The sequence below is a fragment of the Carlito syrichta genome, unplaced genomic scaffold (genome assembly GCF_000164805.1).
Source record: "Carlito syrichta isolate Samal-C Ts95f unplaced genomic scaffold, Tarsius_syrichta-2.0.1 Scaffold288243, whole genome shotgun sequence".
Classification (NCBI taxonomy): Eukaryota; Metazoa; Chordata; class Mammalia; order Primates; family Tarsiidae; genus Carlito; species Carlito syrichta.
Window position 1 is genome coordinate 1 of NW_007232339.1, and position 14,713 is coordinate 14,713.

Genomic DNA, 14,713 nt, shown 5'->3' on the forward strand with positions numbered 1-14,713 from the left:
GTACCCTCCACTGCTTCCCATCTCCATGGCAACGGTGCCGGAGCCGGGCCTGGTGTGGGGGGGAGGGACCAGACCAGACATTCTGGTTTCCGGCGCTGGGGTGGGAGTGGGGGAGAACAGGAGGGAGGCGGACCCCGTTCCGAGGGGACCCATCCTCATTAGGCTGCGGGGAGGACAGCAGGGACCCAGAGGTGACCCCCCCACCTCAGGACCCCTAGGCCCGCCCCTCACTTCTTGGCCTTCCTCCCAGCCCCTCAGTTCCCTTCAGAGTGGACCCTCCGATCCTTGGCAGGGCCGCCCACCCACCACCCTGTAGCGTCAGGCCCGAAAAAGGGCCACAGGTTACCCACGCCTGCCCACATCCACCCAGGCCACCACACCACTGTCACCTGGACAGCACTCCCCAGGCCAGCTTCCCCACCTGTCCACACACCCTCTCAGGATGCTCCACAGCCTCCAAAGGCCACCCCTTGGGGACATCCCGGCCGAGATGCCCTGCCCGGTGACACCCCCATCTTGGTGTCCCTCGCTCCCCTGAGACGGTCTCCACACACGTTGTCGGGCACACTCTAGTGAAGTCACTCATTCCCTCCCGCTCACAGACTCACCATGCCTCCGCCTCCCCCTTACTACACCTTGGCCTCAGCCTCCCCCCCCCCGCCCGGGTGAGGGGCCAGGCTGGGGCCAGGAGGGCAGCATGCCTGTCAGTGGGTCCACCTGTCTGTCCTTAGCTAATTTTAGCTGCATTTTCTGTGGCCTGGCAAAGTGGGCCAGTAGCTCCCGCGGTGATACTGCGGTTTCTGGGACACGGCCACGCTGGGTCACCGGCAAAGTGGGGCGCAGGGGGGGCGGGGGGTTGCAAGCAGGGCCAAGGGCAGGGAAGGAGACACACGCTGGAAGCATGTCAGGGACAGGGGCGTGTGTGCGCAGGAGGTGGCGGCAAGAGTGTGCCCTGCCTCCTTCCCACCGACCTCGGGGCAGCGGGGAGGCTGCCCTCGACCACAGGTCCTCAGAGGGGTCCCGGGTTCCTAGTCTGATGTCTGCCCTTGGCCCCTGCAGCCGCCTGTGATGCTGCTGTCCCCCGTCGCCCCGTGGCCCCACGATGACCCACAGCCCCGCCACAAGCGAGGACGAGGAACGCCACAGTGCCAGCGAGTGTCCCGAGGGGGGCTCAGAGTCCGACAGCTCCCCAGACGGGCCAGGGCGAGGCCCCCGGGGGACCCGGGACCGGGGCAGTGGGGCACCTGGTAGCCTGGCCTCTGTTCGAGGCCTCCAGGGCCGCTCCATGTCCGTCCCCGACGACGCCCACTTCAGCATGATGGTCTTCAGGATTGGAATCCCGGACCTGCACCAGACGGTGAGTGACTGCCTGCTGGCCGGCGAGGGGAGGGGAGGCCCAGAGGGGAGGTGTCCTCCCAGGAAGCCCCTCAGACCCCATGTCCACATGCTTCCCCATGCCCCCCGGCAGCCCCAGATTCCCAGCCCACCTGGGGCTCCTTCCTGGCCCCTGACCCAGCCTGTCCCCTCCCCCACCTGCAGAAATGCCTGCGCTTCAACCCCGATGCCACTATCTGGACGGCCAAGCAGCAAGTGCTCTGTGCCCTGAGTGAGAGTCTTCAGGACGTGCTCAACTATGGCCTGTTCCAGCCGGCCACCTCGGGCCGCGACGCCAACTTCCTGGAGGAGGAGAGGCTGCTTCGAGAGTACCCCCAGTCCTTCGAGAAGGGGGTGCCCTACCTGGAGGTGAGGCCGGCAGCCTTCCCCACCCTTTTGCTGACAGGAGGTGTGACCCGCAACCATCTGCCCCCTCCCCATTTCCCCCCCCCATGACCTTGATGAGGGAGGGCCCTGTTCCAGAACTAAGAATCACAGGAAAGAGTCCGAGAGGACTGAGCTCAAATGACCATCTGTTCTGCCTCTGATCAGCTGAGTGGCCTTGGACAGGTCACTTCTCTGTCCCTAGTTCCTCCCGGCCTGTCAAATCGGGGAAGGGGCCAGGTGTGGTGCTTCACGCTTGTAATCCCAGGACTTTGGGAGGCCAGTGCAGGAGGATTGCTTGAGCCCAGGAGTTCAAGACCAGTCTGGGCAACATCATGAGACCCTGTCACTACAAAAAAAAATCAAATATTAGCCGGTCATCATGGTGTCCACCTGTAGTCCCAGCTACTTGGGAGGCTGAGGTGGGAGGATCCCCTGAGTCCAGGAGGTCAAGGCTGCAGTGAGCTGTGAGCATGCCACTGCACTCCAGCCTGGATCACAGACCCTGACTAAAAATAAAAAATAAAAAAATTGTAGAAGGAATCCCAATGACAGTAGGCATTCTAAAACATTCCCCATAGGGTCCAGACTCCTACTCTTTCAAGGTAGGGGTTGTAGTACACGTACACCACGATGACTTTGGGAAAAGCCACCGCCACCTCTCTGCCCACCCAGCCAAGTGTTCCACTCCAACCTCAAGCTGATCCCAGACCTTCCCCTAACCCCAAGCCTCCTCTCCAGGCCCCTGAGTCCAAGTCTCTGTGTCTCTCCCCCTCCCCCACCTCTGGCTTCAGTTCCGATACAAGACCCGAGTTTACAAACAGACCAACCTGGATGAGAAGCAGTTGGCCAAGTTGCACACCAAGGTGAGTGGACCCTGCTGGCATTTGCCCTCAGAGCCCCCCCCACGGGAGCCCCCTGCCCAGCCATTCTCTCTGCCCACCTCTTCCTGACAGCCCTCCATGTTCCTCAGCCCCTCGATCCCACTGCTCCGCTTAACTTCGGATGCATGTCACACCTGGGAAACCCCAGATACCCCCACTATCCCCATGGAATCCCCTTCTTTCTTCCCTCCTGTGCCCCTCATCCTGTTGCCCAGGCCTTACTGTTTCTACCTGGCCCCTTTGACCCCCCTCTTTCCTTAAATCCCCCCTTATCCACCCAGGGCCTCTTTTCTTCCCCTGCTTGGCCTAGGACTCTGACGTGGGGTCCTTCTGCCTAGGGCCTGTTCCGTAGACAACCTGCAGTTCCGCCAGTCTCCTACTAAATCCAGGGCTCACTCCTCCCCTCCTGCCATATCTATCCTCCTTGGAACCTCGCCCTCCAACCCTCGAACCCCATCTCCCTCCGGTCTTCCATGGTCCCCTAAGAGCTGGGAGGATGTCAGGGGGATGCTTTGGTCAGAGGTGAAGGATCCTTGCCATTTGGGAAGCAAAGCCTCCTGATCCCTCCCTGCGCCGGGCTTCCCTGCTGTAGACAGTTCCATCCCTCCAGACTTATGGTCCACTTTGGGAACCACTGGCCACACCCGGCTCCTGAGGGCTTGTGATGTGGCAGGTCCCACCTGAGTCTGGGTGTGAATGTGAAATACACAACAGATTTCGGAGACTGAGTGCCAAAAAAAAAAAGTTATATATCTCATTGATACTTTTCATGCGGATGACCTGTTGAAACAGCAATACTGCTGATACATTCATTGGTCAAAGAACAGGTATCATTATGATGAATTTCAGCACTATCGGCAGGTCCCCTTTCTTGTTAAGGGTGGCTGCTACGAAAGAGTGTATGTGGCCACATGTGTATTTCGGTGGGACTGCGCTGCTTGGACCTCTACTTTGGGGCCTTGCTCCCTGACCTGTCTTGTCTCTCTCTGTCCATGGCTCAGACGGGGTTGAAGAAGTTTCTAGAATACGTGCAGCTCGGGACGTCCGACAAGGTGGCGAGGTTGCTGGACAAGGGGCTGGACCCCAATTATCATGACTCGGATTCAGGAGGTAGGGAGAGGGCACGGGTCAGGGAGGACCGAGGGGGCCGGGGCGGGGGCGGCGGGGTCAGGATGCCGGCCGCATCCCGCTCCAATCTGGGCCAGTGCCCATCCGTCCCAACATGGGAGTCTCCCAAGAGGGAGGCCCTGGCCTGAGGTTGTGGGGAGGAGGGCTGTGGAGGCTGGGCCATGGAAAGGGCTGGGGTGGAGATCAAGGGGTTGCATGTGACCGGCTTTTCTTGCCCTCCAGAAACCCCCCTAACACTGGCGGCCCAGACCGAAGGCTCTGTCGAGGTGATTCGAACCCTGTGCCTGGGCGGGGCCCACATCGACTTCCGGGCCCGGGACGGCATGACCGCCCTGCACAAGGCCGCGTGTGCTCGGCACTGTCTCGCGCTCACGGTGAGGCTGCTGGGAGCCCCCCCTCCACCCCCACCAGGGACCCCTCTTCTCTTCCCTTTGTTCTTTCTCAAGACCCAATTACTGGGTTTTTGTTCAAAACAGGCTGGGTGCGGCGGCTCACACCTGTAATCCTAGCACTTGGGAAGGCCGAGGTGAGAGGATTGCGTGAGGCTAGGAGTTCCAGACCATGGGGGACCCTGTCTCTACCAAAAAAAAAAAAAAAAGTCAAAAAATTGGCTGGGCATGGTGGCGTATGCCTATAGTCCCAGCTCCTCTGGAGGCTGAGGTGGGAGGATTGCCTGAGCCCAGGAGGTGGAGGCCGCAGTGAGCCGTGATCATGCCACTGCACTCCAGCCTGAGACCCTCACTCAAAAAAAGGCTCTCTTCATTTCTCCAGTGCAGAGAAGTGAGCTATAGACAGACAAATGCATAACCCCTGTTGTGACTCCTTGGACAGAATCAGAGACCCTCCTCTGGCCTCCAGGGGTGCCCACCTGGGTGGCAGCTGGCCATCACAGGGATCCGAGCAGAGCCTCCTCCCCTGAGCACCCAGAACGTCTCCGTTCCCTGACCCAGCTCAGATACCAACCCTGCCTCTGTCTCCCCAAGGTGTCAACCCTCCTTGTCGTCCTTAAAATAGAGCAAGTGCCCTGCCATGCCCCAGCTAGAACCCCCCCCCGCCACGCCCTGAAAACACCCCTGTGGCTACCTTCCCAAGCCCAGCACCAAGTCACCCAGACACACTCCCTCGGCTCTTCCATGCAAATACAGCCCCCTCCTCTGGTACAGAGCCTCAAATGCACTTTCCCAAATAGACAAACCCACACACCCACAAAATACATACACAGAGTCAGCTTGCACGGTCTTATTTTAAAATACTCTCCTTCTCCCCCGTCCCCCGCCAAGGCACGTGACTCCCCGCCATGCATGGGTCAGGAGGGGCTGCCCCCCAAGACAGCCATTGAGAAACACCACGCCTTAGTGCACAGAGGCTCTCCCTGAAAGGCCCCTCCCTGCCCTCTTTCAGACTCTTTTGTTTTTTAATTTGGGGTCTCACTATGTTGTCCAAGCTGGAGTGGGCAGTGGTATGATCACGACTCACTGCAGCCTCCACCTCCTGAGCTCAGGCAATCCTTCCTCCTCGGCCCCTTGAGTAGCTGGGATTACAGATATGCACCACCACGCCTGGCTGATTTTTTTATTTTTTATTTTGAAGAGATGGGGATCTTGCTGTGTTGCCCAGGCTGGTCTTGAGCTCCTGGGCTCAAGCGGTCCGCCTGCCTCAGCCTCCCAAAGTGCTGGGATTACAGGCATGAGCCTCCATACCCTGCCTCCAGACTCTTTCTTGAGAGGCAGTCAGACGCCAGTGACAAAGTTCTGCCTTAAGCCCTGGGATCCACAGACCCTTTTCTTGTACCCACAGTGTACGCTCACCCCGAAACCCACACCCTGCTCACCCCCACACCTAGCCTCTGGAACTTTGCTTGTTGAACCCTGCTTGTGGAACCCTTCAGCCACTGGCCACAGGGGGCTGTTTAAATGTAATGAAAATGAAGTGAAGCCCACTCAGTGGCTCAGCCTGTAATCCCGTGCTTTGGGAGGCTGAGGTGAGTGAATTGCCTGAGCCCGTGGGTTCGAGATCCATCTGGGCAACTTGGCGAGACCTCATCCCTACGATAAATAAAAAAATCAGCCGGGTGTGGTAGCGCGCGCCTGTAATTCCGGCTACTCGGAAGGATGAGGCAGAAGGATCACTGGAGTCCAGCAGGTCGAGGCTGCGGTAACTGGGAGCGGCCACTGCACTCCAGTCTGGGCGACAGAGTGAGACTTCAACTAAAAAAAAAAAGAAAAGAAAAAGGAAAAAAAGAAAATGAAGTGAAATTAAAATTTCCCTTCCTCGGGCTCCGTGGCCACATCCCAGTGCCTGTGACCCACACGTGGCCACCACAGAGCGTGACTCAGTCGCAGACCGTCTCCATCATGGCGGAACATTCTGTTGGCCGGTGCCGCTGCAGGCTGTCCTCACATGGGACTACCACCAACATGTTCTCCCATGAACGCTCGGTGCTGCCAGCCTTCTGTGCCCGGAGCGATCCCTCAAGTGATGCTACTTCCTGTCCCCTGAGTCCCCAGCCCCAAGGAGGCCGCTCGATCCTTCCCTCAGCCCAGGCTTCAAGCGCACCCCTTCCCAGGCTTCCCACGTGCCCTGTCTTTGGGATCCTGGTCTTAGTAACCCGTCCCCTGCTTGGCCACGGGCCCTCCTGAGCCCAGACTTGCTTGTCCTCTCATTTGTCCCCCACAGCTGTCCTGAAGTAGGTGAGGTAGGCAGGTCCTGTGGCCCCTGATGTCCTTCGAGGCCATCCCTGGGGGAAAGGTGAGGCAGGATGTCAGAGTGGGAGGGCTTCCTGGAGGCATCCTCCCTGTCCCCTTATTGTTCACACGTGATCAGAACGGGCCAGGGGAGGGGAAGGGCCAGGCTCAAGGTCGCACAAGGGTGTCATGGCAGAACTGAGACTGTCCGCCTGCCTTCAGAATGAGCCAGTTCACACGTGACTGCCCTCTGTCTTTTCTTCCTGGTCTCTCTGCTCCCAGGCCCTCCTGGACCTCGGGGGCTCCCCCAACTACAAGGACCGCCGGGGGCTGACCCCTCTGTTTCACACGGCGATGGTGGGCGGCGACCCCCGCTGCTGCGAGCTTCTCCTCTACAACAGGGCCCAGCTGGGCATCGCCGATGAGAACGGCTGGCAGGAGATTCATCAGGTGCGCCCGGCTTGGCCAAGAGGGGTGGGACCGAGTCCTCACACGGGCCCTTGCCGAGAGCGGGGTTGGGTTTTGCGTGGTCCCCAAGGAGGAAAAAAATAGGGATGCTGGACCCTAAGGGGACACAGGCTAGGAACTAGACACCTTCACCCCAGAGATGGGTGGCTGGCCTCAGGGCCCTCTTACGGGGCCGGACCAGACTCCTGGGCCTTGGGAAGACCGGTCAGGCCGACAGCCTGGGTCCCTGGGCAGGAACAGGAGACGGGAGGTGAGTGCGGGACTGCCTGGACTCAAGGTGAAGACAGATGCTTGGTCCCAAGGGGAAGCCACCGGAGAGGATACGGGCCCGGGTCTGATCCAGTCCCCTCACCCCCGTCCCCCAACCCAGGCCTGCCAGCGGGGTCACTCCCAGCACCTGGAACACCTGCTTTTCTACGGGGCTGAGCCTGGAGCCCAGAACGCCTCGGGGAACACGGCCCTGCATATCTGCGCCCTCTACAACAAGGTCTGCCCTGGCATCACCCGCCCCAGGCCCTTTGCCAACTTCCTACCCAACCACACTCAGGCGGCCTCCCAGGCTCCCAGCCTGTGCTCCTTCACTGGCCCTATGTAGTCATCCATTCGTCGATCCATTCACTCATTCATTCATTCAGCAATTTGTTACCAAGGTCCTTGGCTGTGTCAGGCCCAGAGCTAGGCACTGGAGACAGAGTAATGAGCTTGTGGCCTGGTGGGGAGGAGAGGGAGACAACAGACCTTGCCACCACAATTCAGAGTGCTCAGAGCGAAGCCACGGGGAATCCAGGTCCCACATCTGGGCTTGGGCTTGGCTTGGGGTGGAGGTGTCTCCCTGGAGGAGGCGCCCCCTGTATTAGGACAGGCAGGCTTTGGCCGAGTGGGGGAGCTGCTCAGGCAGAGGGCACAGCCTGTGCAAAAAACCAGGGGGCACGGAGGACTTCCTTTTTTTTTTTTTTTTTTGAGTTGAAGTCTCACTCTGTCGCCCAGACTGGAGTGCAGTGGCCGCTCCCGGCCACCGCCGCCTCAACCTGCTGGGCTCCGGCAATCCTTCCGCCTCAGCTTTCCACGTAGCTGGAACTACAGGTGCGCGACCACACCCGGCTAATTTTTTGATTTATTGTAGAGATGAGGTCGCGCCAAGTTGCCCAGGCGGGTCTCGAACCCGCGGGCTCAGGCAGTCCACTCACCTCAGCCTCCCAAAGCGCGGGATTACAGGCTGAGCCACCGAGCCTGGCAACAGAGGACTTTCACGACAGCAAGTGAAGGGAGTTCAGTGGGCCCCAGTCTCCATGTGTCCCCATTTGCCTGGTCCCGTGTGAAAGTCCCGTGTGGGAGCATGACAGGGAACAGAGGAAGGGCTACAGTCCAGCCCCCGAAGTAACGAGTGGGTTGGGAGTCTTAGCGATTCAGGGCCAGGGGGATGCATGCCCATGTCGGGGCCCCCAACAGACACGGGCAGGAAAGGGAGGGCCGGGGTCTCACGTAACCAGCTGTGGCGTCTGCCTGCTAAGAGCTGGGGTTTTCGGCGTCACAACCCCTGCCACCGCTGCCATCCAAGCTCCAGGTGATACCAGGCAAGTCAGCACCCCCAGCCCCCCCCACCCACCCCAGGAGCCTCAGTTTCCCCACGGGTTTCTTTATTCTCCCTGCCCTTGAAGGGCTGCTGCGGGGATGTGACGGGGCTGGTCTGTCAGCCCCCTTCCTCCAGGAAGTCTTCCAACACAGCCCCCAGCCCCTTCTGCCTCATCAGAACTTGCCGTGCTGAGGACTTGGCAGGTGGCCACGTGCCGCCTGGTGGAAGCCAGCAGTATGCTCACGCCCCGGAGGACTCGGTGTTTGTCAAACCAAAGCAACATGGTGCCGGCTCTTCCCTCCCTGCCTGTTTCTGTCTCCCCTGCTCTCTGCCACGGCCACAAAATCAGTTCCTCTGACCTGGTGCCCTTGTGCAGACAAGAGAGAAAAAGCCCCAGCCCACAGGCAGAGGGGAGTGAGAGTCTCTCCCCTTCTCTGAGACTCCATCCTTCTCCCGGAAATAGGAGTAACGTCAGCCGATTGAATGGGGTGAGCGATCACATACGTTAAGTACTCATCCCTAGAAGGCGGCCATAAGAATAATTGTCACTATCATCATTACCAGTGTCAGTCAGGGTCCAGTCAGGAGACAGAAGCCATCCCATCCATTTATACAGGGAACATTTAGTCTAAAGAATTAGACAGCAGTCGTTTCCCCTCCTGAAGTCTCCCCTCTCTCGTCTGTGAAATAGGTCAATAATTAACACCCACCCTGCGGCTGGGCGCGGTATCTCACTGCCTGTCATCCCAGAACTTTGGGAGACTGAGGCCAGAGGATTGTTTGAGCCTAGGAGTTCAAGACCAGCCCAGACAATCTAGCGAGACCGCATCTCTACAAAAAATTAGCCGGGTGTGGTGGTGCCTGCATGCCTGTAGTACCCGCTACTTGGCCGGCCGAGGTGGAGGTTGCCTGAACCCAGGAAGTTGAGGCTGTGGTGAGCCTTGATTGTGCCACTGCACGTCAGCCTGGGCAACAGAGTGAGACCCCAACTCAAAAAAAACCCCACCGTGCTAAAGGATCTGGTGGCTTAATGTCTTGCTTGCTCTTGGCACGGTGTGTAACACATAGATGCCCAACTAACACGAACCTGTGGCAACAGTTATCTTGAAACAGTTGTCTCCCCTCCTCTTCCTCCCAGGCCGTAAATTTCCCCAAGAGCCAGGGCTGGGCCTGACAGTCCCTCCCCCTGCTTTCTGCTCCCCAGGTCTCTAACCCCTGGCGGTGAAAATCAGGTCCATGTCCAGGCTGTGAACTCCTCGAGGGTAGGGGCTGAGTCTGAGACCCCAGCACACAGCAGGCCTCCACACATCTTTGTTGAATGAGCAAATGAATGAGTGAATGAATGATGGGTCAGCCCTCTTGGATTTCCGCCAAGACTGTGCACAGTCCCACTGGTTTCAGCAGATGAATGAATGACTTGAACAAATGCATTTGGATGGACTCAACTCCATCCTGTCTGTGCACGTTTCTTGAGCACCTACTGTGTGCCCCGGCGCCAAGCGCTGGGGGACGTGAGATGAGACAGACCGGGCGGCTCCTGCCCTGGGGAAGGCGGGTGGGGAGGAATTCACAGTCTGGCGGAGAGGCAGACGTGTAAACAATTTGATGAGATAAGTGCTAGGATGCCGGTAAACACGCGGCGCTCTCAGCGCCCAGCAGAGGGCACTATGAACCGGTGCTGGCTGGTGAGGTAGGGACCGTGGGATGGCCCTGTGGCCCCCCAAGGTGAGGGCTGGGGGTGTGAAAATATGCAAAAATGCACATGGCAGTAGTTAACAGTCTAGTTGGGGGGCCACCGTGAGCCTCACAGGCGCACACACGCAAACACGCCCGGAACGCTAAGTGGGATCATTCAGCTGTCCCCTGAGTGGCTTTGGCAGTCGGAGTCCTTCATTCATGAGACAGCTGGGCTGGGCGCCGCGGCTGATGCCTGTAATCCTAGCACTTAGGGAGGCCCAGGCGGGAGGATCGCTTGAGCCCGGGAGTTTGGGGACAGCCTGGGCAACCTGGCGAGACCTCGTCTCTACAAAAAACAAAAGAATTAGCCAGGCATGGTGGCATGCACCTGTAGACCCAGCTGCCGGAAGGGCCGAGGCGGAGGATTGCCTGAGCCCGGGAGTGCAGGACCAGCCTGGGCAACCTAGCGAGATTTCATCTCTACAAAAAACAAAAAAATTTAACCACGTGTGGTGGCATGCACCTGTAGTTCCAGCTACTTGGGGGGCCAAGGAGGGGGGATCGCTTGAGCCCAGGAGTTGGAGGCTGCGGTGAGCTGTGGTCGTGCCACTGCAGTCCAGCCTGTGTGACAGTGAGACTCTGACTCAAAAAATAAAAATAGAACAAAATAGTAAGAGACAGCTGAACAATAGGATCAGAAGGCCAGGTTCAAGTCCTAACTGCTCCACTAGCTGGCTGTGTGATCTTGGGCACAGGATCTGCCCGCTCTGAGCTTGTCCTTAGGACAGCCCTATACAAGCATCCTAGTGGGTTTGTCATGCAGGGGAGGTGAGATCAGGGAGTCGCTTGGGGAGTGTTGGTTAGATTAGCATTGGAGGACGCTGGTGGAGTGGAGTTGGGGGCCGAGTTCGATTTGGCCAGGCCAAGCCATGGGGACCAGACATTCCCCCTATGGAACAGTCTCTGCGGGTCCAGTGCTCATTCCAGGTGATGGAATTTATGGCATAGAGGGGAAGAGAGGCTAAGGGGCAGATAACAAAAAGTGGAACTTCAGGAAGATGGTGTCATGAAGAAAATGAGTGCTAACATTGGCTTAGGCTGCCTGGCACCTACGAGCATCCTATGGAAAAAAAGAACAAAGCACGGGACAGGACAAGGGGGTTGTTTTAGCATTTAAAGAGGTGGCCTTTGAGCAAAAACCTGAAGTAAGGAAGCAAGCCGCGCCGAGATCCAGGGGTGAGAAATTCCCAGAAGAGGGAGCAGCAGGTGCAAAGGCCCTGGGGCAGGAGCATGCCTGTCAGAGGAAGGAGGCGGCCAGTGTGGCTGGAGCATGGGGAGCGGGGACTGGGTGGTGGAGGATGAAGCTGTGGAAGGTTGGGATAGGGTGGCAGGGTAGGCCGGTCAGGCGAGCTCAGCTCACCTCTGCCCTTCTGGGCCATGACAAGGCTGCTGGGCTTAGCCCAGAGAGTCAGGAGGGGCAACATGTGATTGAGAAACTGACCTGGATGGAGACGGCACCCCCGCCCCCACTGCCTCCACCCTGTCCTCCATGACGTGCACCCGTTCCTTCTGGGCCTGGCAGAGTGTGTGCTTGAGATCAAAGGCTTTGGAGTCGGGCGAGCCTGGGTTCGAATCCCATCACCGATGGTCACCAACCATGTGACCTTGAGCTCCTGGGAAAGTTTTTGTTTCCTCCTCCGTAAAACAGGGACAGTCATTTTCATCTCACGGAACGGTTGGGCTTCCGCCTCTGAAGTGCCAAGTTCACGGGGTTTGGACTGGGAGTTCTCAACCCGGGCGCCTCTGCCCTGTCCGCATGGGGGACCCTTGGTGGTGTCTGGAGACGAGTTGGGCTGTCAGGACTGGGGAAGGGCGTGCTACTGGCATCTAGTGGTAGAGGCAGGTAATGCTGTCCAACAGCCCGCGGTGCCCAGCGCACCCCTCCCTGGCACCCCGAAAAGCTCCCCCAAGAATGATCTGGCCCCAAGTGCCCGTGACACAGAGGTTGAGAAACCCTTGTCCGGATCATTGTTGTCCACTGGAATAAGCATGAGCCACATTCCCTGGAAGTCCTGAAACAGCCTAGTGGCCATTTTTTTTTTTCTCGAATTGTAGTCTCACTCTGCCGCCCAGGCTGGAGTGCAGGGGCACGCTCACGGCCACCGCAGCCTCGACCTGCTGGGCTCCGGTGAGCCTTCCGCCTCAGCCTTTCAGGCAGCTGGAACCACAGGCGTGCACCACCACGCCCAGCTAATTTTTTGACTTATTGTAGAGACGAGGTCTCGCCAAATTGCCCAGGATGGTCTTGAGCCTGTAGGCTCAGGCCTCCGCCTGCCAAAGTGCTGGAATTGCAGGCGTGAGCCACCACACTCGGCGGCCATGGTTTAAAGAAGGAAAAAGCAGCTGGGTGCGGTGACCATACTTGTAACCCCAGCACTCTGGGAGGCCAAGGCAGGTGGACTGCTTGAGCCCAGGAGTTTGAGACCAGCCTGGGCAACATCGCAAGATCTCATCTCTATAAAAAAAAAGTTAAAAAATTAGCCATTCAGAGTAGCACATGCCTGTGGTCACAGCTACCCGGGAGGCTGAGGTGGGAGGATTGCCTGAGTCCAGGAGGTCGAGGCTGCAGTGAGCCATGATTGTGCCACTATACTCCAGCCTGGGTAACATAGTGAGACCCCAACCCAACAAAAAAAAAAAAGGAAAAAAAAATTAGGCGACATTCATTTTAATAACATATTTTACTTAACCCAGTGTATCCAAAATACTGTCATTTTAACATGGAATGAATATCAAAATTATCAGAAATATTTAAATTCCCTTTTATTTGTGTGACATCCTTGAAATCCAGCGTGTCTTCTACCCGACTGGTGCATCTCCGACTGCACCAGCCATATTTAAGGTGCTCGTGTGCCTCGTGCTGCCCTGAGCAGGACACGTTTATGCTGGGGTGTTTATTCCTGGTCTGGCGCGGTGGTTCATGCCTGTACACCCAGCACTCTGGGAAGCCAAGGTGGGAGGATCGCTTGAGCCAGGAGTTTGAGAGCAGCCTGGGCAACAGAGCAAGACCTCATCTCATAAAATAAAATTAAATAAAAAATTAGTCAGACTTGGCCAGGCTTGGTGGCTCAGCCTGTAATCCCAGCACTTTGGGAGGCCAAGGCGAGTGGACTGCCTGAGCCCGCAGGTTCGAGACCAACCTGGGCAACTTGGCGAGACCTCTTCTCTACAATAAATTAAAAACTAGCTGGGCGTGGTAGTGCACGCCTATAGTTCCAGCTACTTGGAGGGCTGAGGCGGAAGGATCGCCAGAGCCTAGCAGGTCGACGCTGGGGTGGCCGTGAGCGTGTCACTGCACTCCAGCCCGGGTGACAGAGTGAGACTCCAACTCAAAAAAATAAAAATTAGCCAGACTGTAGATTCCTGAGGTCTCAGCCCAGTGCCTGGGGCGTCCCATGGTGACCCTAGTTGTTTATTTCTCCTCTTCCTGTGCCATCGGCCATGGCCCTCAGGAGACCTGTGCCAGAATCCTCCTCTATCGAGGGGCCAGCAAGGATGTGAAGAACAACAATGGACAGACCCCCTTCCAGGTGCGGGGCTGCAGGGCTGGGGGTGGGAGTGACGGTAAGACAGAGGGGATGAGGAAGGTGGGATGCTTAGGCGTGTGGGAGCCGGGCGGGTGGGCGGCAGAGGCAGGAGGGCAGAGGTGTGGGGGGCGAGAGGCTTGAGTGCGCCCCGGGGTCCTCAGTGTTGCCTGGCCTCTCTGTTTCCTGCCTGGGCCCCTTCCTTCCCGGCCGGCCGCCCTCTCCTTCCAGGTGGCCGTGATCGCTGGGAACTTTGAGCTGGGGGAGCTGATCCGAAACCACCGGGAACAAGACGTGGGTGAGTGAGCTGAGGCAGTTGGGGTTCCCGTGGGACTGGGGGCTTGGGGAGCTGATGGGGAGCCAGCCCTGGAGGACGGAAAGCTTGCCCTCTCTCACCCGTCTTTCTCCCTTGTGCCCCTCCCCCGCCGTCTTTCCTTGCGTGGCCCCCGCCCACCTCTGCCTCGCCTCCCACCTGTCCTCCCCCCACGGTACCCTCCCAGTGCCCTTCCAGGAGTCCCCCAAGTATGCGGCCCGGCGGCGGGGACCCCCGGGCGCAGGGCTGACGGTGCCCCCGGCGCTGCTGCGAGCCAACAGCGACACCAGCATGGCGCTGCCCGACTGGATGGTGTTCTCCGCCCCGGGGGCCTCGTCCTCCGGGACCCCTGGCCCTACCTCAGGGTCACAGGGCCAGTCGCAGCCCTCGGCCCCCACCGCCAAGCTCAGCAGTGGAACCCTCCGAAGTGCCAGCAGCCCCCGGGGTGCCCGGGCCCGCTCCCCATCCCGTGGGAGGCACCCCGAGGAGGCCAAGAGGCAGCCCCGAGGACGGCCCAGGTAGGGGAGGACGCAGCCCCGTCCCCCCGTCCCCAGCCCTGCTGAACCCCCTCCTCAGAGCCGCCACATCCCCGAGGCCGGCCCAGCCGCCCGTCTCCTGCGGTCCGTCCCCAAGGCATCAGATAT

The 14,713-nt window shown here is 58.8% G+C and overlaps 1 protein-coding gene across 1 annotated transcript; it reads left to right on the top strand.

The window, feature by feature from the left end:
* The first annotated feature begins 1,102 nt into the window (after positions 1-1,102).
* Positions 1,103-9,850, top strand: LOC103255550 (SH3 and multiple ankyrin repeat domains protein 1-like). The gene is made up of 8 exons (XM_008053531.1): positions 1,103-1,357; positions 1,540-1,743; positions 2,553-2,624; positions 3,644-3,752; positions 3,993-4,144; positions 6,737-6,904; positions 7,293-7,409; positions 9,700-9,850. The coding sequence occupies exons 1-8, from the start codon at positions 1,103-1,105 to the stop codon at positions 9,718-9,720; spliced, it is 1,098 nt and encodes a 365-aa protein (XP_008051722.1). The 3' UTR covers positions 9,721-9,850.
* Positions 9,851-14,713: the final 4,863 nt, after the last annotated feature.

What these genes read in the sequence shown, in the direction of transcription:
- LOC103255550 (XM_008053531.1), top strand. Translation starts at nt 1,103, where the DNA reads ATGACCCACAGCCCCGCCACAAGCGAGGACGAGGAACGCCACAGTGCC. An exon ending in TCATGACTCGGATTCAGGAG is followed by an intron (nt 3,753 to 3,992) that starts GTAGGGAGAGGG and finishes CTTGCCCTCCAG; the next exon opens with AAACCCCCCTAACACTGGCG. An exon ending in TCTGCGCCCTCTACAACAAG is followed by an intron (nt 7,410 to 9,699) that starts GTCTGCCCTGGC and finishes TCTGCTCCCCAG; the next exon opens with GTCTCTAACCCCTGGCGGTG.